The sequence below is a fragment of the Equus przewalskii genome, chromosome 2, assembly GCF_037783145.1.
Source record: "Equus przewalskii isolate Varuska chromosome 2, EquPr2, whole genome shotgun sequence".
Lineage (NCBI taxonomy): Eukaryota > Metazoa > Chordata > Mammalia > Perissodactyla > Equidae > Equus > Equus przewalskii.
In genome coordinates this window covers 674865-698835 of record NC_091832.1, presented here as the reverse complement: position 1 = coordinate 698835, position 23971 = coordinate 674865, and the positions used below count along the sequence as shown (strand labels likewise).

Sequence of the window (23971 nt, the reverse complement as noted above, 5' to 3'; positions counted from 1 at the left end):
GGCCAGACTGTCTGTTTTCAGTCTCACTTGGCAGTCTGGTTTTATATCCTGGTGATCAGGGACAGACGGCAGAGGTGCTCTTGTCCCTTTGTGCAGAGGGAAAGATCAAGCCCTGGGTTCTCTCTTCTCCCTGTTCTTAGTTTCGTTCTGAAATATTCATGAAGGGCTTGGTAATTTGCAGATGGACAGTTCACTGTTCTGTCCGTATCGATCCGTCTGTTTAAACTTTAATGAGCCCTGGGCTCTGCTAGTGCCCCTGAGAAGCAGGCTGAGAGAGGAGGGGCGGGCAGCTCCAGAGCAGTGTAGAGGAATAAAAGAGGGGCATGTGTTCTCTTCTGCCTGTTTAATTTTCCTCTCCTCCCCTCTCCAGCCCCCGCCTTGGTGAGACTCTTAGACTCTTTGCCCTTGGGTCTCCTTTGTTCTTCTAACATGTAGCCTTTCTTGCCATTAAGGAAATTGTCAAGAAGAAAATATAATCTCCTGATGAAAAGCTACTTTAAAACAGATCTGCTCTAAGTACAGCTTGGTTTAATGGCGGGTTTTTAATCATCTCCCAGTGGCGGCCAGCTCATTGTCTGTGTGAGCCCTGTTAGCCACATGAGTGCCCTGGGCATTTGTTCTCAGCGACGCCCTCCCACTGTCGCAGACCTGGGGAGGCTGCTGGGTCTCCTTAGCTGTGCCCCTCACGTGGAGTGTGCTGTGGCTGTGCTCCAGAACCATAGGGTGGCGTGATGCCATCACACCTATTTGGACCTCACTGCTGGTGAGGTGTAGGAAGGGAAACATTCGTGAATTGGAGAGGTAGCATAGATTCTGGGGCCACACCGCCCAGATTGGCGTCCCAGCTCCAGCCTTGGTCGGCTCGTCATCTTGGACAAGTTGTGTAAGGTTTCTTGCCTGAGTTTCCTTATCTGTAGAAAGGGAATGATAATTGTACGTATCTCCATGGGTTGCTGTAAGGATTAAATGAGCTAATGCGTATAGAATGTTGGGACGGTGCCTGGAGATGAGCGAGCACTGTTCTTCCTATGGTGAGGAGGAGGATGATGTAGCAGAAATGAGTGGATTATAGAGGAGAATGAATAAAATCCTGAAAGGTCAAGGCAGTTAGGAGGCCCCTCTTGGGGAGATTCACTGCCTCCCCTTCTGGTTTGGCGTCTTCCTGTGTGAAATTTTGAGAAGCACTTGTCTAGGACAGAGTGACATGAAGTACATCCTGACTTGTCTTTTCTGTCTCGAGGACCTCAGGATGTTGTGAGCTCAAGAGCACATTGCTTGAGATGATTTTCCCCCCTTAGTCAAGTTAATAATAACAATAATAATAATAATATGGTGATGATGATGGTAATGGCAGCTAACATTTCTTGGGCACTCATTATGTTCAGGTACCATGCTGAACACTGTATACCCATCATTTTATCTGCATAACACCTCTTGATGTAGGTTTTTTTTTTTTTTTTGGTGAGGGAGATTGGCCCTGAGCTAACGTCTGTGCCAGTCTTCCTCCATTTTATATGTGGGATGCCTGCCACAGTGTGGCTTGATGAGCAGCACTAAGTCCACGCCCGGGATCTGAACCTGTGAACCCAGGGCTGCTGAAGCCGTGCGTGTGAACTTAACCACGTCGCCACCGGCCGGCCCCTTGATGTAGTTTTTATTATTCTCTCTGTTTTGGAGCTGGAAGAAATGAGCTTTGAAAGGGTTAAGTAACTAGCCAAAGGTCACGTGACTAATGCTAGGCAGGGCTGGGGCTCTGCCCCGTGCCTCTCTCTCCAGCCTCATCTCCCTGCGCATGCCCACTGCTTGGGAACTGTATTAAGCTCCCTGAAGGTTTTTGAATTTACCACTCTGTGGGGACCCTTGAGCTTCCCTTGGTGGTTGTACTGACCACACTGAATTGCCAGTGCCTTCACCTGGCTGGCTGCTCGTCCGAACAGTGTGCCCTCCGATCAGGGGTCATATCTTGTTTATCTCTGTGTCCCTTGAGTTCCTTGCCTGTGATATGCCCGATTTGTGCATGTTGAATACATGAATGAGTGAAATGTCTCTGTTGTTTGATTATCTGGAATATTCTCTCACCTTCTTCGCCTGCCCAACTCCTGGGCACCTTATAAGGTAAGCTTAAGTACTCCTTACTCCTGGAAGCCTTCCCAATGACCTCTGACAGCCCCTGCCCTCCCTTGCCACCCACAGAGGAGGGAGAGGGTGAGAAGGCCCCTATGCTGCCCCGGGCCCTCCGTTTCCCGTCTCGTGGTCTGGCCCTTATCAGGTTGCATTTCAGTTGGTAACTTGCTTGGTCCCTTTTACACCCTGAGCTGAGCTCTTGCATGGATTCATCCCTGTGACCCCAGCATCTCACACGTCATGTGGCACAAACTTGGTGTAGAATTAATGATACTAAGAGCTGGAAACAAATGAAGGAAGACTATTCTGGCGTGCCCCACGTTGTTGAAGTGTTGCGGTAACTCTGAGGTAAGAAGGACACTGCCGCTTTTCCTGTTTGACAGAAGAGGATGCTGAGGCTCTGAACTAATAAGTTTGAGGCAGGACTAGACCCCAAGCGGGGTGGCTCCAAGTCCACTTCTCTGTCCCACTCCCCACTGCCCCTGACGTTGGCAGGTCTGTGTTGGCTTGGTGCCCACACACCTAAACGATTCCATGGAAATGTACAAGCACTGGACATGTACACCGTCTTTGATTTTAAGGGAGCCACAAATCTCAATCACCCCAACAGGCCAGACCACGCAAGTTAGCATACAGTTAGTACCAGCTTCCGTCAGGAAGAAGGAGAGGACAAGCTGGGGAGTCGCTCAGCCAGCAGGCACGTGTTGATGTCAGTCTGCAAACATTTATGCCGTGCTCTCTGCTGGGCACTGGCGTGTGTAGGCGAGGTATGCGGCAAGCTCTCTGCCCCTGAGGAGGAAGTGGCTCAGTTGCATGGAGAAAACCAGCCCCTCTGAAGCCGGTGAAGTGCCGTTTTGTTCTGGGCTGCGCTATGTGAGCAGTGGTTGGAGGGAGAGGGCGCAGAAGAGGGAGCGGCCCTGGGACTGAGCGGTCCCGTTACCCTCTTACGGTCGTGGAACTTGTATGGTTTACAAAGCACACTCATCTCTGTTTGACTGTCATAACAGGTAAGTGGGGAAGGGATTGTTACTCCTGTTTGACAGTGGAAAAGAAAAGCTAAGACCCGGGCACCTAAGTGACTTTCCCTGGGTCCCCCAGGAAGTAGGCGATCAGCCTGAACTCGGATGGGTCACATCGATGCCTTCTCTTTTTCTCCAACACCATGCACCTTCATCTTGGTCTAGATTATCTTAAGAACCTATCTGGTCTCCTCAGATATGCCCTTCCCCGCTCCAGTCTGTTCTTGGAGCTGGAGTGACTTTTTTTATTGCTAACCTGACCCTGTCACTCTTCTGCTCACAGCCCTTCGGTAGCATCACACCGCCATTTGCATAGACCTCAGAGTCCTTAACCTGGCCTTCAGGGCCCTGCATTGCCTGGTTTGGACCTGCCTTCCTGGCTCACCTCGTGACCTTCTCTCAGCTCCCTGCGCTCCAGCCACCCTCTCCTTGGGCCATGTCCTCTGTCACATAGTGCTCCATCTGGCCTCGGGACTCATGCACCGGTTCTTTCTTCTGCCTGCACATTCTCCCGCCTTCCACCAACACGTTTAGCTCCTGTTCATTGTTAGATCCACACCATCCAATACAGTAGTTGCTAGCCACATGTGACTACTTCAATTAAATTAATTAAAATTAAATGCAGTTACAAATTTGGCTCCTCAGATGCATTAGCCACCTTTCAAGTGCTCAGTAGTCATGTGTGGCTGGTGTCTGGTCAATTGGACCACATGGATATAGAATTCCATCATTTCAGAAAGTTCCATTGGATAGTGCTGTGGTAAATTTAGTTCAAAAGTCATTTCTTCAAGGAAGAAGTCTTTTCTCGCCCAGTACCACCTCCAGCCGCCTTACTTCACTTATTAAATGTTTTCACAGTATCTTATACTTTTTCTTCATAGAGCATCACATGATTTGTGAATCATTCATTTTTTGATTAATATCGAATAATGAAATCATTATATAAATCAAATAGTAAACTAAGATAAATGAAATAAAATAAATAATAAACTCATTTGTTTTTTGCATTAATATCTATCTTCTCCACGAGATTTTAAGTTTCTGGAGGGCAGGACCTATAGTTTACTCATTTAGGTCCTAACATGCAGTGCACTCAGGAAGCGTAAACAGAATGTGTGATTAAAGAAATGGGTACCTCCCAGCTCCCAGTCAGTGCAGGAAGCCTGAGGAAGGAAGGCAGGTTGAAAGGGACTCTTGAGAACGGAGAGAGCATGTTCAGAACTGGAGGAGTCGTCTGGACAGAAGTGCTGGGTGGGTGTTGAGGAGCCAGTCCTGGCTGCCTCAGGTGGTCTCCAGTAGCAGGAAGGGGGGAGACTAGAATTGATGGCAGCACCATCAGGGTCCTAGGACCCAGGACAGCTGGCTCTGAGGCCAATATGGAGCTCCTCTAGAATCATCCTGAGTTTCAGATTGACCAGCCTGGTGACAGATGGCGACAGGATGGCTTGGAGGGAACAGAAACTGAACGTCAAGGCTCCCGTTAGGAGGCTGTTTCATTCCTCTGAGGAGGTTTTGGAGTCTGAGAGTCCTTTGAACCCCAAGCTCCAGGAGGCCTGGCCCTGCGCCTTGTGCAGTGCACACCCTCTGCGCCTGGTCCATGCAGGTGCTTAGTGTCTCTAGTAATGCCTGGCTGGACTAGAGTATTGGTGAGGGATAGACGAGAGGGACAAGAGAAGGAAGCTCTAACAGGACTCGGTGACAATGGAGAGGAAGGAGGCAGAGGCAGTTTCAGAGTTTCTGTTCTTGGAAGACTCTTGGTGTCACTGATGTAAGTGGAAGTGTTTGGCCTCCATCTCCCCACCTTATATTCAAGGGGCAGCACCACACCTAAGCTAGGATGCTGTGTTGGTAATGTTCCAGGATTGGATTTATTCATTTCACTGGTCCCTGGAGTAGACTCTGCAGAACTGAGTGCCTCCATGGCCCTTGCAGGTAACAAACACCCACAGAAGCTATATTGGCCTTACTGCTGTTCCCACCTCAGGGCCTTTGCACTGTCTGTTCTCCTGCCTGGAACACTTTGCCCCTGTTTCCACAAGGTCAGCTCCTTGGGTCCTTCAAGCATTTCCTCCGATCTTGCCTTCTCAGCAGCTCCCTCCCCTTCTCCAGCAGTCCTGTCCCCATGACTCATCGCTTTCTAGTGTCCTGTATCCACACTGCATAACTTATTTGGTTTATTAGCTGTTGTCTATCCCTACTAAAATGTAATCTCCCAAAGAGCAAGGAATTGTTTTTTAGTGTTTTGCTCTCTGTTGTTTCCCAAATGCCTGGGAGAGCTCACAGCCTGAGCCTAGAAGGAGCTTGACTGCGTTTGCTGACTGATGGAATGAGTGACTACTTGAACTGTGTGGGCACTGGGGAGTGGTGAGCCTGAGGGGAGCGGGCATTTCAGAATCTGACACGCACCCCCGGAGCTGACACGGGCGTTCGAATCAAGGTTTAAAGAATATAGTACTGACCACACGGCCTCTGCTCCAGCTGGGTTCTGTCCAGGAGCCCCAGGCTTGGGCCCTTGCTCCAAAGAGAGCTAAAGGTGAAACCAGGTATGCTTCTGTCTCTCCGGTGTTTGTCGGGTTTCTAAGGAACGCCGTGCTCGCCCCACCCAATAGCGCAGAGCCTGCTGATTTAAAACACATGCGGGATGGACCCGGTTCCCATAGTCAGAACAAAGCCGTACACAGGCCATTCCCCAAATATTTGTGTGCTGCCCCATAGCTACGAGCTGACAGTTGTTAGACATGGACCAGGCTACCACATGAGGCTGCAGAAATCTTCTCTGGAAATTCTTCAGAAGAGCAATTTGCTTTCTCTCTAGCCAGGGAAATTCCCGTGATGCCAGGTTGCTAGGGTGAGTTTACTAGACTGCTTTCTTCTTCTGTGAATAAAAGTATAAAAAAAGAATCCTCAGGTCACCGGGTCAAGTCCCAGGGGCCTTCTGGGGAGTGTGACCCTGACAGCCATCTTTCTGGCATGGTTTCCATGGGAGTGGGGTTGGGAGGGGGAGGGGTCCCACTCATGGGTAAGCATGATCGTAAGGCGGTTCCATATAAGGTGGGGAAATAACAGTGGCTACCTAACCAAATCAGGTTTAAATGCATGTCACAACTATTCTTCCGGTTCCTTGTGACAAGTTTCTATTTTAGAGCTGGAAACACTGAACCTTTGTGACTGAAAGGCTGTGATTAGAGCATAGAACTCTGCTTGCCTTCAGAGGAGATTCATCAAATAACTTGAAGAGAATATTTTCCTGGCTTCTGCTGAAAGGTTACTCCCACCATAATTCTTAGGAAGATTGAAGTCTATCCACTCTTTTCAATTGCTGTCCTGTTTGCCTATCATTTTTATAGGTGCTTACATGAAGAGTAACTGACATGCATTTATGCTATGCTTTGTCCATAAAGAAAACTCCGTAGACACAATTAATAAGGCAGCTCAAGTGGGTTTCTGTCCTTTACATTTCCTACAAGGTTTGCCGGCTCCAAAGCACTTTTAGACCAGTTGGAGCCTTTGATGCTCACCCAGGGGGAACCTCTCACTCTCAGGAAACGGGCTCGGAGGCGTCATGGGATCCGTGCTGCAGGATTTCCTGACCCGGAAGTGGTGGAGTTGGAACCAGAGGTGGCTGCTACGTTCCTTTCTACTCCAAAGCTGCCTGTGGTGTTGGGTTCTGTTGAACCTTCTGCATTTTCTCCCCAGTCCCCCTTTTGACTGACTGCAGGCCTGTGTGAGATGGGCTTGCCCAAGTTGGACATGGGCAATCTGGGCCTGGAGGCCAGTAGGGCCGCATGGCAGGCAGAAGTTAGGGCTGGCTGATTGATTGATTGATTGATGCCTCATGAGTTCAAAGAGGATTTGAGGCAGCTAATTTACTCCAATAATGGTTGCTATTTATTGTGCACTGAATGCCAGATGTCAGGCTAATCACACCTTAATTTGCTGGATTCTCATAACATCATTAGGAGGTGTACGTGTGAGTCATGGCTTTGTGCAGCTAGGAAACTGGTTTTCTGGCTTCCCACAGTCATATAACTAGTAAGTGGCTGAGCCTGGTCTCAAACTTAGGCAGTCTACACCTAACACCGTTGATCTTAGCCACTACCCAGAGATTTGCAAGCCAAGTTGGAAGGACATTCCAGGCAGAGGAAGCCGTGCCTATCATAGAGACATGATCCAGCAAGGCGAGAGAGTGATGGAATGGTTGGAATTGTGACCTGCCCTCAGTCACATAGCCAGAGTGGCAGAGCTGGGATTTGAATCCAGGTCTTTGTGCCTCACTGTAGTGAGGTCGTGCTGCCTGACAGAGACTTCGGTTCGGTCCTCACGCTCTTCGAAGTCTGGATCGGTCAGTAGAGCAAAGGCACACAGGGCCTTCGCCTGGTGCTGTGGGCAGAGGTATTGCCAGCGGTCACAGGGGGGTCACTAGCAAATGCTCTCCCCAGAGCGCGAGCCCGCTGCACAGCAGTCGTCCCTTGGGCAGCAAGACTTCTCTGAGGGCTCAGGCGGGCAGTGTGTGCAATGGAGCCCAGGCTCCGAGTTTGAATTCTGGCTCTGCCATCTGCTGGCTTTGTGGCAGGAGCCAGTTCAAGTCCCTCAGTCTCTGGGGCCTGCTCACCCCCTGCCCTCCGCAGGCCTCCACTTACTCTTTATGAAGTGGAAATGCTAAATGTTTCTGCAGAGGGCTTTGTAAGGATGAGCTAAGGTGATGTATGTGGAGCACCTGGCACGTGGCAGGTGCTCAATCCATAGGAGTATTTTAGTATGTATTGTATTATTATTTGAAAAAAATGTAATGTTTCTCTCTGGCGAAAATGTGTAATAATTGTGTGTAGCTCGTATTTGAAGAACATATTAAATAGTAACAGCTAGAATGCTGAATTACAAGGCTGGAGCTCGGAGACAGGAGCCAGGACTGCGCGTCTCCGTGAAGCTGGGCACTCCAGGGTTGAGCTTTGTGGGATTTAAAAGGTGGTTATCCTGTTTTAAGTTAACGGGAAATGTTAATGATTATGGTCACTGATGCTTTTTCAAGATGGGAAACCATAGAAACAAAAATAAAAAGTAGAATTAATCGATAAATCTATTATTCTACAGCTTTAAAAATCACCTAATGAAGGGACACTGCCATCCCTCCACCTGCTGTGTCTGCTCTTGGAGGCGACCGTGTTAACACTTGGATGTTCTTTGTTTTCACCTTATTAATATATGACGGTATCTCTCCATTTCATCTTTTATAGCTTACCTTTTCTTAATAGTTAACACCTTGAGGTATAATTTTCGTACTGTAAAATTCATCCATTTTAAATGTATAATACAGTGATTTTATTAAATTTACACAGTGTGCTATCATCACCATAATCCAGTTTTAGAGCACTTCTTTTTTTACCCCCAAAATTCCCGTTGCCTGTTTGCAGTCCGTTCCCTGCCCCAGTCATAGATAACTGCTTATCCACTTTGTCTTGTTATAGGTGCTCTTTTTTAGAAATTTCATATAAATGGAAACCTACAACATGCCTTCTTTTGTGTCTGACTTTCACTTAGCATAATGTTTTGAAGAGTCATTTGTGTTGTTGCCCATATCAGTAGTCCGTGCCTTTTTCTTTCTGAGCGCTATTCCATTTGTGGATGTACCATTTGGTTAAGCCACGATGGATATTTGATTTGTTTCCAGTTTGGGGATATTGTGAATATTCTTATACAAGCCTTTGTGTTGGCTGTGTTTTTATTTTTCTTGGGTAGATACCTAGGAGTGAAATCGCTGGGTTGTGTGATGTTATATTTAAAAAAACTGCCAAACTTTGTTTTCCGAAGTGGCTTTACGTTTCCACGAACAATGTACAAGGGTTCCAGTTTCTCCACAATTTTCTGATGCTTGGTATTGTCAATGTTTTTTATTATAGCTGATCTAGTAGGTATGTAATGGTATCTCATTGTCATATTAATTTGCATTTCTTTAATGACTCACGATCTTGAGCATATTTTCGTGTGCCTGTTGGCTGTTTGTCTTCTTTGGTGAAGTGTATATTTAAATCTTTTCCCCATTTTATAATTGGGTGGTTTGTCCTTTTATTATTGAGTTATAAGAGTTCTTTGTGTATTCTAAATAGAAATCTATTATCAGATGTGTGAATTGCAAATATTTTCTCCCAATCTGTTGCTTATCTTTTCATTTTCTTAGGATTTCTTTTGAAGAGCAAAATTTTAAAATTTTGATGATTTCAGATTTATCAGTCTTTTCTTTTATGTCTTGCTTTGTAAGAAATCTTTGTCTAATCCATGTCACAAAGATTTTGTCCTACAAGTTTTATACTTTTAATTCTTACGTTTAGTGATATGATGCATTTTGAATTAATTTTTGTGTATGGTGTGAGGTTAAAATCTAAAAGTGTAAAGATTTTTTTTTTTCTTTTTCATATGAGCAGTTAGTTGTTCCAGCACTGCTGTGAAAAGGAGTGTCCTTTCCCCATTGAATTGTCTTGGCACCTTTATCAAAAAGTAATTGACTGTAAATATTTGCATTTATTTTTCATATTTCTGTTCTGCTCCATTAATCTGTGGATTTATTCTTGTGCCAATGCTGCACTGATTTAGTGATGGTAGTTTTATAGTAAGTTGAGATCAGGAGCATAATTGTTCTTTATTCTTTATTTTCAAAAGTGCTTAGGCTTTTCTATGTCGTTTCCATTTCTATCTAAATGTTAGGAGCAGCTTATCACTTTCTAAGAAAAAACCCTGCTGGGATTTCAATAAGGGTTGTGTAGAATCTGTGGATTAATTTGAGGAGATTGCCATCTTAACAATGTTGGATTTTCCACTTCACAAATAGGGCGTATTTCTCCAATTTGTAGTTTCTTTTGTAGCAATGTTTTGTAGTTTTCAGGGTATATGCCTTGAACTTCTTTTGATAAATTGACTTCTGAGTATTTTTGATGCTGTTGTGAATGGAATTATTCTCTTCATTTCAATTTTGATGTTAGCTGCTAGTATATGGAAATACAACTTTTTTTAATGTAAATTTTATATCTTGTGATCTTACTAAGCTTATTAGTTCTACTAGCTTTTTTTTTTCTTGTTAGATTCCTTAGGATTTTTTGCATATGAAATCGTGTCTTCTGCAAAAAAAAGGCATTTTAATATCTTCTTTTCTAATCTGTATGCTTTAAATTTCTTTTTCTTGCCTTATCGCATTGGCTAGAAGCACTAGTGCAGGGTTGAATAGAGGTGGTGGAAGACAACAGCCTTCCTTTGTTTGTAGGAGGGAGGAATCATTAATTTTGCCATAAGGCGTTATGTCAGCTGCAGGTTTTGTAGATGCTCTTTGTCAGCTTGTGGAAGTTCCCGTCCTTCCTGCTTTACTGAGTGTGTTGTTTCATTTGTTTCTACATCTGTTGAGATGATCATTTGGTTTTTGTGCTTTATTCTGTTAATCTGTGTAATACATTAATTCATTAGGGATTTTAAACCACCCTTGCATTCCTGGGGTCACCCCACATGATCGTGGTGCCTAATGCATGTTTTGTATGTTGCAAGATTTGGTTTGTTAAGGATTTTTATGCTTGTGTTCATGGCAGAGATTAGTCTGGAGTGTTCCTTTCTTTTGATGTGTTTGTTTGACTCTGGTATCAGGGTAACACTGGCCATGTAAAATTTGCTGAAAAATGTTGCCTCCTTCACTATATCCTAAACAAGTTAGGTGGGAATGGTATGGTTTCTTCCTTGAATGTTTAACAGAGTTTCCCAGTGAAGCCACCTGGTCCTAGAGTTTTTCTTTTTTCTTGTGGGAATGTTTTAATTAAAATTTTAATTTGTCAAGAATAAATGCTTCTCAATTTGTCATGTGGCTTTGGTCAAGTTCTATAGCCCCAAACTGGTTGTTTTTGGTGATTTTGTCCAGTTTCATACTTTTATTTGCTAACTCTTCATACTACCACACCCAGAAATTGCTTCTCTACCCTTCTCTTTTTAATGGCTATAGAATATTCTGTTTTACAGATGTGCTATAGTTTATTTAATAAAAAGTAGTTTTTCCAATTTTTAAACATGTCCTTAAGCAGGGCTACAGGTAACCTTCATCTTCATATAACTTTACTTCCTCATCCTAATCATTTGCTAAGATGGGTTCCTAGAAGTGGGATTCTGGGCCAAAAGTTTTGTGTGTTTTTAATTTTTTTTTTTTTAAGATTTTATTTTATTTTTTTTCCTTTTTCTCCCCAAAGCCCCCCCAGTACATAGTTGTATATTCTTCGTTGTGGGTCCTTCTAGTTGTGGCATGTGGGACGCTGCCTCAGCGTGGTCTGACGAGCAGTGCCATGTCAGCACCCAGGATTTGAACTGACGAAACACTGGGCCGGCTGCAGCAGAGCGCGCGAACTTAACCACTCGGCCACGGGGCCAGCCCCTGTGTGTTTTTAATTTTAATAAATACTATTAAATTATTATTCAAAATTTGTCTGAGTTATTACGCTGTTAGAATAATGTAAGAGAAAGTCTGCTTCTTCTTTTCTTGCCACTGCTGTAATCTGTTGATCTTTCGCATTGTCCCCAATATGAAAAGCAAAGTTTGGTGTATTTTATTTGCATTTATTTATGTAGCGGAGTTTGAAATCTTTTTATATGCTCTTTGACTATTTTTATTTTGTGAAGTGACTTTCCGTTTGCCTTATTTCAAATTATATTGGTTGTCTTTTTCTTATTTATAGGATCTTCTGATATTTTAGTCATCTTGATCTTTATCTGTTTAATGTTGTAAATATTTTTTCTATTCTGTGGTTCATTTTCTTCTAGTCGTAACTGTGTTCAATCTTTTAAAGGCCTGCATTGTAATTTATGCTTTTTGTTTGTTTTTAAAATAGAAAGTGGTACAAGGGATCGACGTAAACCAAGTTCGGGGGCTCGGGTTTGACGCCACGTGTTCTCTGGTTGTTTTGGACAAGCAGTTTCATCCTCTGCCAGTGAACCTTGAAGGTAGGACCGTTTCTTCCTCTCTCTTCCCTGGTTTGGGGACTGGCGTGGGCCCAGGTGGAACATGAGGTCAGGTGTCTCTTATTGCTCATAGTGAGACTCAAAGGTGGAACATGGAGGCTGGAAATCATGTCCCAGAGGCAGTTGGTGGGAGTGGAATGACATCAGGGGCAAGGTTAGAGAGAAGCTTGGCTCCATAAAACAGAAGAGCCACACTAGAGAGCTTGATGAAGAAAGGACTTGGGGTCCTTAGCTCAGAGTGGGTAGCCTGGAAACAGGCAAGGGGTCTGGCATTTGCTAGGAAGGGGGGCCAGTGCCAGCAGTGACTTTGCATCTGCAGCTCCTGTGCCACGTTCATGTGAGTCAGGGAGCCAAGTCCATTCAAAGGGAACAGAGTCAGGCAGGCAGGACCACGTGTCACTCAGGAGCTGGAAACAGACGACTGCTCTATTTTCAATTGCCAGACCACAGGGTAGTCCCGTTTAATGATCTTGTTCTAATAGACACTTGTGAGTACAGTAATGAGCTGTTTCAAATGTAAGTGCCACTGAGTTCACCATCAGAAATTTTTCATGGGTGAGGATGTGTCCCCTTTGAGGAATTTTAGCCAGTGATGCCAGCGCTGAAGTTGCAAACCCAAAAGTCTATAATTGGGTAGGTAGGTAACATGAATGAGTGAAGTAGGCCAGGTTTGAGAAAAATAATAGCACACGTGTGGAGATAAATTTCAACTGATATTTAACCTTTTAATGAGCAGAAGACATTTGGGAGTGGTGGAGACTATGGTGCACTGGAAATTGCACGTTCCATCTGAAGGAGTGGGGTTCTCGGCATTGTCACTCAGTTGTTTCCAGATAGCCATTGCAGACGTGTTTTGGGCTGGATTGTGTAAGAACCTTATTTGTGGACACTGCTGCGGCTGTGCCTTTCTCTCACTGGCGGCTGTGGATTCTGGGGCATGCTGGGGCACCCCGGAGCCAGGCAGCAGCCCTGCTGAGCCGTGACACCTTGAGCAAGTTGCTTAACTTCTACATATCTCGGGAGAATTTCTCCTCTGAAAGAATCGGAATAATGAAACAGTAGCTTTGCTGTGGGAATTAAGTGAGGACCTGACACCTGAATGCTCAGAACAGTTTCTTCCTTAACTCAAGAGAATGTGTCCCACTCACTTCTATGGACCTCATGCATAGAACAGGGATTGTTATAAATTACATGTGCTGAAAAAGTATGCAAATGGATGTTAGAACACAGTGGTAATGGTGACCATCTTTTACACACACATGTGCATACTTTTTCCCCTTTTGCCACATTTGTTAGCGTTTCCTGTGTGTCAAGCCCTGTCTTAGTAAGTGTTGGAGCTTCAAAGATGAGTATGAGTGGTCCTTGTTCCCATTGGCTGACCACTGGCTCAGTGGACACTGTTCTGGCCCAGGAGGGCAGGGCAGCTCTGGTCTGGGCCACTTGAGAAAGCAGAGACCAAAGGAACGGGGTGGAGCCTGCAGACCTCAGCTCAGCAGCAAGCGCTTTCCGGTTATGAGCCAGGGCTGGCCATGGAGCTGGCCGCTTGGGGTGGCTGCCAGTGCTTCCCTTATTGGCTGGCGTTGAGTAGAGGCCAGGTGACAGTCTGTTAGGGATGCTGTTGGAGGAAGTCTCATTTTGGGTGGGACTTTAGATGTTAAGAGCCCCAAGTTCAAAGGAGTCTTTACCTTCTAATTTGCTGAAATGCATGGTTTTTAACTCTGGATGTGCATTAGAATCAACTGGAGATCTTTTTGAATTACCATTTCATAAGGCTTACCCCCAAAATTTGTATTCAGTTGGCTTGTGGTGAGGCTAGGCCGTCAGCGTTTTTAAAAATTTTCCTTGGTAATTCTAGTACGTGGAGAATCACTGGGTACACATGAATGGACAGTTAATATTAGGACCAAGAGCACTTGCAGCAGCAGCAGAGAGTTCCTCATTAAGCCTGCTTACATACACACCCTCTCTGGGTGCCATCTTCTTTTCATTGTAGGCAGAATTGCCTCCTGTTACAGCCCTTCTATTAAAAGGGTAGCTGGGCTGCAACCCTAATTATAAGTGTTGAAATAATTTCATTCCGCCTAAAAGATTCAAATGTCCCCATTCATCAAATGCATCCACTGCAGGCACCCTCAACAGTTCATTGACTTTCAGCAAGTTCTATTAAGGTTAGATTTTATCTGAAATGGATTATGCTGTGCTGGAAAATGAAATTCAAATTTTAAAGCTGGTTTAAAGGTTCTTTAAAGACTTCCACCTCCATGGCATGACCAACTCTTGATTGGTTAAATGAGTAATTGTGAGGATCAAGGGGTGGGGTCAGGAAGTGAACGATCACCATTAAAACCAAACCCACAAGATGGGCAAAACCATTACCATCTTTAGATGGCAACCAAAAATGGAAGAAAAAAAATCCCAAGTAAATTAAGTACAGTGGCTTAGGAAGACCAGTCTCATTGTCAGCCTCCCCGTTTGATCTTTCTCCCTGTGAAGAGCGGAACAGCCCTGTGGTTGGACAGTGGTGCTTCTGACCCCTGCAGCCCAAGCGGCTCAGAGCATGGCTCCAGTGGGTCATCCCACCACAGGAGCCTGTGGGAGGAAGAGGGCCCAAGGGTGGTAATTTGGGGTCAGAGAAGGGGTTACTACCTAGGCTACCCTGCAACAGAAACCTAATATTTAGATGTTTTTGCTGAATCATAGTAATTTCCCTCAAGTATGCCTGGAACAGCTGTAAGGTGTTCCAAATATTAATTGAATGAGTACGTGGGTGCGTCATCTGCCCTTAGGTAGACTGACTGTATGAACCACATTCTGCTCTACCAAATTGCTTCCAATCCTCTTACAACACGACACCTTCGTGGGTCTGTGCTCTGTTTCCCGTGATGTCTCTGGTGTAGAACTTCCTTCCTCGCTCTTTGCTCAGCCAGCTAACCAATGGCCAGTCATTTTCAGAACTAAATTAAAGCTTTCCTGCCTCGTAGAAGCTTCCTGTGCAGCCTCAGGCTCAGCTGGCCAGGGCCGTCTCTGTGCTCGTCCTCTTCTGCTCTGTGTCTGGTACTCCTGCTCTGGCAGGCGACACACCTTGGGGACCACCCTTTCCGTTTGACCACGTGCTCTGTAAGGGCGAGACTGTGGCACCTTCTTCTTGGTGTCCTAGCACTCAGCACTGTGCCTGGCACATAGTAGATGCTCAATAAGAGATGGGTGACCTTTCAGTGGAGTCATTCATTTGTGATTTTCTGAAAAGAGATTAACTTCCAGCTTTCTGTCTACAATGAAAATTATTAATTAATAATGATAAATATAGTAAAGTAATCGATTCCATGCAGTTCTCACTGTGTGATTCTGACTGCATGTTGAGAGGCTCTTCATGGAGAGGCTTTCGTAGCTGGGGGGCGCGGGGCTGTCTTTACAGGTGAAAGTTTAGACAGGTGTTTGTCTTAAAGCAGCTGCAGGTACATTGTATACATTATTTAAGAAGCAAGACTGATACTGTTCCCCTCAACACCCACATGTTGCATGTGCATGTGTGGATGTGTGTGTGCCCACACCCCCACACTCTGTGCATGTGCGTGTGTGGACGTGTGTGTACCCACACACCCATAGTCTGTGCATGTGTGTATGTGGACGTGCGTGTGTACCCACACACCCACACTCTGTGCATGTGTATGTGTGGACGTGTGTGCCCACACCCCCACACTCTGTGCATGTGCGTGTGTGGACGTGCATGTGCCCACATCCCCATACTCTGTGCATCTGCGTGTGTGGATGTGTGTGTGCCCACAAACCCACATTCGGATCCCATGGTGATTCTGGAATGTGACCTGGACATCAGTATTTTTAGTCTGCTCCAGGTGACTCGAACATGCAACCAGAGCTGAGAAGCGGTGCTTTAAGCAGTTCTGTCATGCGCTGTAATCACTCAGCTGTTTAGAGAAAATCTCTGTTGTGCGTATGGAAGGTCTCATGTACTTGCCGTTGTTTGCAAAGTATTGCTATTGTCTGGGGAGCTTTTCTGGGTCCTGAAATCTCGCCAGGCAGGCAAACCAGTGACTGAGTCCTTGCCTCAGTAGGATGACGATGACCTAATTTAGATATTTTCTTAGGTTGTCATTTCTTTATGTTTTAAAAATTGTTTTTGAAAGATATGGAAGAGTAAGGAAAATAACAGCCTCCTCTGTACTCACTACTGATGATAAACAGATGAAATTTGGCCATGTTTGTCATATCTTTTTTTTCCTTTCCTTTTTTTTTCTTATGAGGAAGATTGGCTCTGAGCTAACATCTGTGCCAGTCTTCCTCTATTTTGTATGTGGGATGCTGCCTCAACATGGCTTGACGAGTGGTGTGTAGGTCTGTGCCTGGAGTCTCAGCCTTTGAAACCCCAGGCTGCCCAAGTGGAGCATGCAAACTTAACCGCTGTACCACCAGGCCGCCCCCCACAAGTCTTTTTTTTAAAAGAAAGAACTACTTGAAGCTGCAGCCCTTGCCTCCCCCCACACCTGCCCAGCAGGGGAGCGCTCTTCTGTGGTTGGTGTTCAGTGGCACGTTGTTCCTGTGCTCTGACAGCGTATGTGTACCCGCAACAATGGACAGTATACACATATTGTGCTTAAAAATATCCCAGCTGGTATCATTATTCATGTTGATATGTGTAGCGGGTAGCTCAGGTACACATTTGTTTTCCCAGTTTATTTTTCCGCTCTCTGCACAGATCTGATTCACAGCACACTTCGTGCTTCTCCCGGCCGTGAGACAGTGGGCATGTCCTCTGCCTTGCAGTCAGTTTGTTAAAGTGACCGAGGTCAGAGAGTTGTTCTGACGGTTAAGTGAGATGGTGTGTGTCAGGTGTGCAGCTCAGGGCCTGGGACGCACACATGCAGAGCTTTATAAACGTGTGTTATTAACAAAGTTATATAATTGCTACGGTGATTTTGCTATTGAATAAATAATGTGTGAAGTGCCTGGCTCGGTTACCGTTGGGCCCGTTTGTCTTTCTCTTTTACCGTCTCCCAGGTGTATTCATTGCTGTCCTCTGCATTGGCCTTCTGCGGAGGCCGAGGATGGGGAGAGTGCTGCCCAGCCCAGTGTGTGTGGTGAGTGAGCAGAGGCGGGGAAGGCAGGGGGCCAGCCAGGCGCCTGTGGGCTGCGGCAGTGGAGGTAGGACGTGAGGGGCCGTGCTCACGCCCCTTTTCCGGCTGGTTTCAGTTCTGTCCCTGTGATGTATTCCTCTTGACGGCCTGCTGTGTGATAGGCACTTATCATACCCTGCGTGCACATTATCTTTGTTCCATGAATGAAAGTCTCGGTTAACCCTGTGTGCCGTTAGGTGCTGTTATCCCTGTCTTATAGATAGGGGCGCTTAGGCTGAGAAAAGCTTAATAACTTTCTCAATACGTCTCTGCCTGTAACTGCAAGAATCAGCACTCCCTGTTAGATCCGAACGGTTCCCAAACTGAAACGATTCCAGTGCGTCCCGCTCCACCAAGCCAACCAACCAAGCACGGAGAAAACACCTAAATTAACTGATTTTAATTAAGTGACCAGAAGAAATGGGAATATGAGCGGATGAAAGCTGTTGTGTACATCTATTAGGTATATTATTCCATTGAAATGTTTGTCCATATTGAAAGGAGACAGATCTTAAAAAGCTGAAAAAATATTTTAGGCTTACTTCGTAGGCTTTTTCCTGAATATATACCCAGAAAAGTTTTCTAGAACAGAAAGGGTAGGAGGAGGGGAGAAGTGGAGAGAGAATGAGTGACGCTATGATTGATTGGCGGGTCTTATGGGTTCAAGTGCAGACGCCTCACCCTGTATTCAAAGGACACGTCTCCTGAGGGAAGACGCAGGGCTGGGGTGGAGGGCCCTGAACAGTGTTGGTGGCGCTCCTGCCGGCTTCACTGTGGATGTCTGAAACTATGGCAGTCATGCCGTCTGTGCCCTGGGGCAGCCATAGTGCCCCTTGAGTTAGAAGGATAAGAACGTGCATGTGTCTTTGTCTCCTTTCTAGGGGATTCCCGTCGAAACATCATCATGTGGCTGGACCACCGGGCGGTCAGTCAGGTCCACAGGATCAACGAAACCCAGCACAGCGTCCTGCAGTACGTCGGGGGTGTCATGTCTGTGGAGATGCAGGCCCCAAAACTTCTGTGGCTAAAAGAGGTGAGTGCATAGGGTTGAGGAGAGGCCGCTAATAACAGCAGAGGATTCCATTTATTGTGGCTCTGTCTGTCCAGCCACCCTGCTCAAGTCCATTATGTTTGATTTTTCCCAGCAACTCTTTGAGGAAGGTAGTTCCCATTTTATTGATTAGGTTGCAGTTAAATCATTGCTGTTTTAACATGCTTGACTCATGCAAGGCCCGGTGATAAGTATTTGACACAGATTCTCTCTTTGAATCCTAACAGCAACCCTATGAAGTAGGTTTTTTTGGGGGATGGGGTGTCTGTATTTTGCAGACAAGAAAACTAAAGCTAATGGAGATTAACCAGCTCACCTGCAGCGGCACACTAAGTCCGTGACAGGGTCAGGATTTGAACCCAGGACTGGCTGACTCCAAAATCGACTCTCTTCATATCCAGTACTCGACTGGGACTCAGAGAGGTTGATTACATTCCAATGTGAAAGTGGCGGAGCTGGCATTTAAGTCCAGATCTTCTGACCAGAACTTTCTTTCTCATGCGTGCTCAGCCCCAGTGACTGCTCTGTGGCCTTGGTGGCGTGTAGGGTCTGCCCTTCTCGCCTCACCTGCACTGGAGCTTGCCTGTCCTTGAGTGCGATGGAGATCGCGGACAGAGCACTCGGGTGGTTCCCATTTCCAGATGTTAGGATCCTTCATGGAGTGTGGAGAGTGGTGACGTCAGCTTCGTGCTTCCCATTAGAGATGTGCGTGTGAGCAAGTGCAAGTCCTCTGGGAACCGGGGGCTTGAAAACCCCTCGGTGGTCTGGTGAGGAGGGAGTCCATTGAAGGAGTGAGCCCTGGCCTGACTCGTTTACCGGCTCTGAGGCTTCAGGTGGGCCGAGTCTTGGGTTACTCGAGATGTGTGTGGGGTTGGGGAGCAGAGGGTGTCGAGACGGTGTCCCTGGATCACCACGTGGGGCAGGAGGGAGATAAGCAAAAAGGTCCTGAGTAATCAAGGCTGGCTTCCTTGTTAGCTGCTGTGTACATTTAGCTGTTTTGTAAGCTTTAATTTGTAGAAAGACTTCTAAGAGTTTGAATACGTAGGGTTTCAGGATTCTAATTCTGACTCTACTGACGTCACATTGTGTGACTTTGGGCAAAGCAGGTCTCATCCCAAGCCTCACTTTTTCCATCTATAAAGTGAGAGAGTTGGACTGACCAGTTTGAAAACTTGATCCCAATGTACGCTGGCGTAGGCGTCGGGGTGTAGAACTCCACAGCACCCCGTGGTCCGCTCTGTGCTCTGCAGCCGGGGACTGATGTAGTCCTGACAGGCTCTGGCTGGTGGGCAGCATGGGAAACTGAGGCTGAGAGGGAGGGTTATGTGACTTTCCCAAACACATGGGAGAGCCAGAATTTAAGCCTACTGCTCTTAGGGTAAATTCCAGAATTTGTAACATGGCCCGGAAGATGGTGAGGGATGCCACTTGACCTTCCCTCTCCGCTTGTTGTGTTCCCTCACCTGGCCCACTCTAATCCATCCACAGGGATCCACTCAGTGGGCCTCACACACACCCAGTTCTTTGCCACCTCCAAGTCTTGACCAGGGGGTTGGCAAACTGTGGCCTGTGGCAACCTCTGGCCTGCTGCCTGTTGTTGGATGTCCTGGGAGCTAAGAATGGGTCTTACATCGTCACGTGGTTGAGCGAGCATCAAAAGAAGACTATTTTGTGACTTGTGAAAATTATATGAAATTACAATTTTAGTGGCCACAAATAAAGTTTAATTAGAGCACAGCCACACTCATGCATTTGTGTATTGTCACTGGCTGCTTTTGCATGACAGTGACGGAGCTGAGTAGCTGAGATAGAGACTGTATGGCCTGCAGAGCTGAAAATATGTACTCTCTGGACCGTTGGAGAAAAAGCCTGCTGACCACTGGTCTTGACAACGTGATGCTCTGCCTTCTGCCCCAAGTAGTCTTCCCTCCAATCACCACTGCTTCTAAGCCATCATTTAGATCCCAGCTTTGTTGTCAAATCCTTAGAAAAGCCTTTCCTGACCCTCGAGTAAGTCAGAGGTCTCTTGTCACTGCACTTTTAATTTTACTTCATGGTGTCTTTCATAAATTGGTGATGTGTCAGTTCCTATGATGATCTGTGTAATGCTGGCCCCTCCAACCGTTGGGATCCACAGGAGGGTGGAGATCATGTCGTTTTGTTCATGGCTGTGCCCCTACCCCTAGCCAAATGCCTAGCACATAGTAGGTACTCAGTAGGTGCTTTGAATAATTTAGTGGCACAGTGAGGGCCTGTTGCTGTCCTTCACATGAGAAGGCGCCATGGGGTGGAGGAGATCACATCAGCAGGATGCTGAGGCTGAGTGGCCGTGAGGGGTGAGCCAGACGGAGGAGCAGAGCTGGCCACTCCCTTCAGTGTTGCTGCTGTTCATGTGTCCCTTGTCCTGAGCCTGGAATCACACGTCACAGGGAGCTGGGCAGAGTGTGGGGTTCAGACTTCTCAGTAGACAGGAGTGATGCACTAGGACCACCGTAGCTCTTGGGCAAAGTCACTTGGGTCCTCGTCCCACAATGTGGAATTTTAATCCTGTCCTTTACATTTAAGGTTTGTGTGTTTCGGGTTGACGTATGTCTCCTTAATAAGAATTGTCAGATAAAAGGAAAAATGCCATTTGAATTTTTCATAACCCCTAGCAGTCTGGCTTTCCCATTTGGTCTCAATGATTCTGACTCTCCTCTTAATGAAGGCCAAATGTAAATTCAGTTCTGTCAGGCCGGAACAGCTGGAGTCTCCTATCTTTATAAACATGAAAGATTGTAGGGTAACAAGGCGCAGACTGAGGAAGGTCAAGAGAGTTGACGGGCTGATGCCAGTCCTGACAGCCCAGTGTTGATGGAGATGATTAACTGGCTTGTAGGGGCTACATGGAGATATTCCAGTCGGTCTTTTAACTCATTGCCTCATTTTGCCGTTGTCAGCAGAGCAGAAAGCTAATCATTTTATAGTTTGAGATTTTCATTGTTCCTTCCCAAGGTCTGGAAACAACTGACTGGAATGTCAGAAGATTTTGTTGATGGATTTAGAAAATATGTCTGCTGCTCCCATCTCCCCAGTCCATATCCCTCTGCTTCTGGTCCCCTGATAACATACTGGGAAAATGAGTAAATGATGCTCTGATTGGTTCTAATGTGACTTTTCCTGTATATGTAGATTCTTTGGAGAAACCTGGAGTTTGGGTGTCTAGAGAGGTGTCTAGCTGTGGAAGGTGGCAGCCAAGTGCTTTTCAGTAGGAACTGTTGATGAGAAAACTCTGTTAGAGGTCAGGAAAGCCTGGTCCTGGTCCCTTCTATCAATAAGAGGCCTCCCACTTACTTTTAGTGCCTTGCCTGGCCTATTCTTTCCTTTTTCTTGAGGATGTAGTAACATCTGTTCTCTTGTCTTTGGGTTTCTTCTCATCTTGAAACTTTATGAAAGGTAAACAATGTAAATTCCTTTCTTTGAAATGCACCATTTCCTTTTTAATGGCAATGTGATAGAAACTATAGTCTTTCTCTGTGGGTTACTCTGACTTTAAATTCCACGCATAGGTCTCTACTGCTCACCTGCATTCATCAGATCTTAGCAGCAGAGCTAAGACAGGATGCTGAGGAACTCTGGGAGATGGAACACAGTTCTGAAACAAAAAAGGAAAGGATGTGAGCCAAACACACTTGCATTTAAATCTTTCTCCACCATTTACCAATTCGGGGACCTTAGACAAGCTGAGTCAACTTCTCTGAGCCACAGTGTGCTTAGCTGTGAAACGAGGATAGCCACCTCAGCCTTGCGGAATTACTGTAATTTACTCAGCTGCTGGTGAAGTGCCCTATACAGTAGATATTCAAAAGGTACTTTTAATTTTCATTTCCATTGTGTTTAAAAATGTTTGTCTCTGCTGATGGATATGTCAGTAACGTCCTCTCACCAACTGAGAGAATTTTAAACACTAAAATATCTCGTTTCATGTTGCTGGCTGTAATCAGTGGTATCTTTTTCCTGTTTGGCTAATAGCTAAGGAAAGTGTCTAAAAACCACCATAAAGTTGTCAGAGACAATCATAGAAAATAGACAGTGGAAGATCACAAAGCGTGTTTTCAGAGTCGTTTGTCTCTTTGGATCACCCGTATCCATATGCGATACCGGTACCAGGAGGCAGCCAGCTTTGAGCCGCGAAGCACATTGCTTTACCAGAGACCGTCTCCTTGTTTCCTCTAAAATTCTCTGTTGCCTCCAGCCCCAGAATTGTTTTATTTTACAGGGATTGTTTTATTTAATCTTCATACCAGTCTTGTGGGGTAGATATTATCTCTTTTTGTGAATGAGGAAATGGAAGCTTACAGAAGTGAAATGACTTCCTCATCGTCTGATACTATGTAAGCAAACCTGCCTCGAGAGCCATCCCACAGCTCTGCCCCTCCCCATCCTGTGGGGCCTGTGCAGTTCACTGTGGGAACCCAGAAGTGGCCTCTGCCTTCAAGAAATTACAGTATGATTGGAGAGGAAATATATAGATCGACTAAGCAATAAGAAGCGAATAAGGAAATAGGTGAGAACAGTATCTCAAGTGTGTAGAGTGCTTATTATATATCTAGCGCTTTTCTAAGCATTTCATCTATGTTAGACTTATCTAATCCTCACAACCACCTTATGAAATAAGTGTTATCATTTACAGGTGATAAAATGGGCTCAGAGATGTTAAGCAACTTGCCCAAGGTCACTCGGCTGATAAATGGCAAGGCTGGGATTGAACCTTGGCATTTCAGATGCAGAGTGTGAGCTCGTCATCGCTTCACTCTGCTGCCCCTTCAGGCGTTTGCCCTGCACCGGTTGGATGGGCTCGTCAGGGGAGCAACTTGGAAGTGGTGGCTTCAGGAGGACCCCAGGTTGGGAACGATGGGTAGTGGGTTCCTGTTTTCATTTAACAAGTGCTGCTTGCGTGTCCCCTCTGGGATGGGCGCTGTGACGGCACTGGGGATGCAGGTGAGCGAGACAGAGGACAGCCCTGGGTCGGCTTCTGGGAGCTTAGATTCCAGTGTAGAAAGGCAGAAAGTAGACGAGGAGACAAATAGGTGTACAAAGTGATTTCGTTTTCTGGAAAATGCTGTGAAGGAAAACACAGGTGAACAGATTTGGCGTGGCTAGCATGTTCTCTCTGGGGAGGTTTTGTTTGACCTGAATGATGAGATTTGCAGGAGGAGGGAGCAGGAGATTCATGGAGGGGAGGAGAGCACCTGTGAGATCAGCTAAGGAGGTCACAGGGCTGGGAGGGGAGGAGCAGGGGAGCCTGCCTGGCCTTGAGGCCATGGGCTGGAATTCGGATTTTATTCTAAGAGCATTGGGAAAAGGTTGATGGATTTTAAGCATGGGTGTGACATGATCTGTTTTATGACTTAAAAAGAAACGCTCTGGCTTATGTACTGGGTAGATAAATATTTGTATAGCAACTACAAAGTATGCTATAATGCCAAAGGGAAAAAATTATAAGACTGAATGTGCAGTCTTACAGATGCATTTGTTTTAAGAAATTCTCGGTATAGAAAACACACTGGCTGTGTATACAAAAGGCGTTAATAATGGGACCCTGTCCATGATTGGAATAGTTTGCTACTGTTATAACACAATGTTCATGTTTTTATTACTTCTTAGTAATTTTCCATTAAAAAATA

At 45.8% G+C, this 23971-nt stretch overlaps 1 protein-coding gene across 26 annotated transcripts in view; it reads left to right on the top strand.

Annotated features, from left to right (window-relative positions):
* FGGY (FGGY carbohydrate kinase domain containing) overlaps positions 1–23971 on the top strand; it is a 377677-nt gene that overhangs the window by 21485 nt on the left and 332221 nt on the right. For 24 of the 26 annotated variants that reach the window (XM_070591700.1, XM_070591756.1, XM_070591722.1 and 21 more), the window contains 2 exons: positions 11993–12104; positions 18136–18287. In XM_070591700.1, the coding sequence (XP_070447801.1) occupies positions 11993–12104; positions 18136–18287 (264 nt within the window). Of the gene's footprint in view, positions 1–5747; positions 5992–11992; positions 12105–18135; positions 18288–23971 lie in introns of those variants that run through there. The other 2 variants (XM_070591773.1, XM_070591810.1) reach the window with 2 other exon arrangements.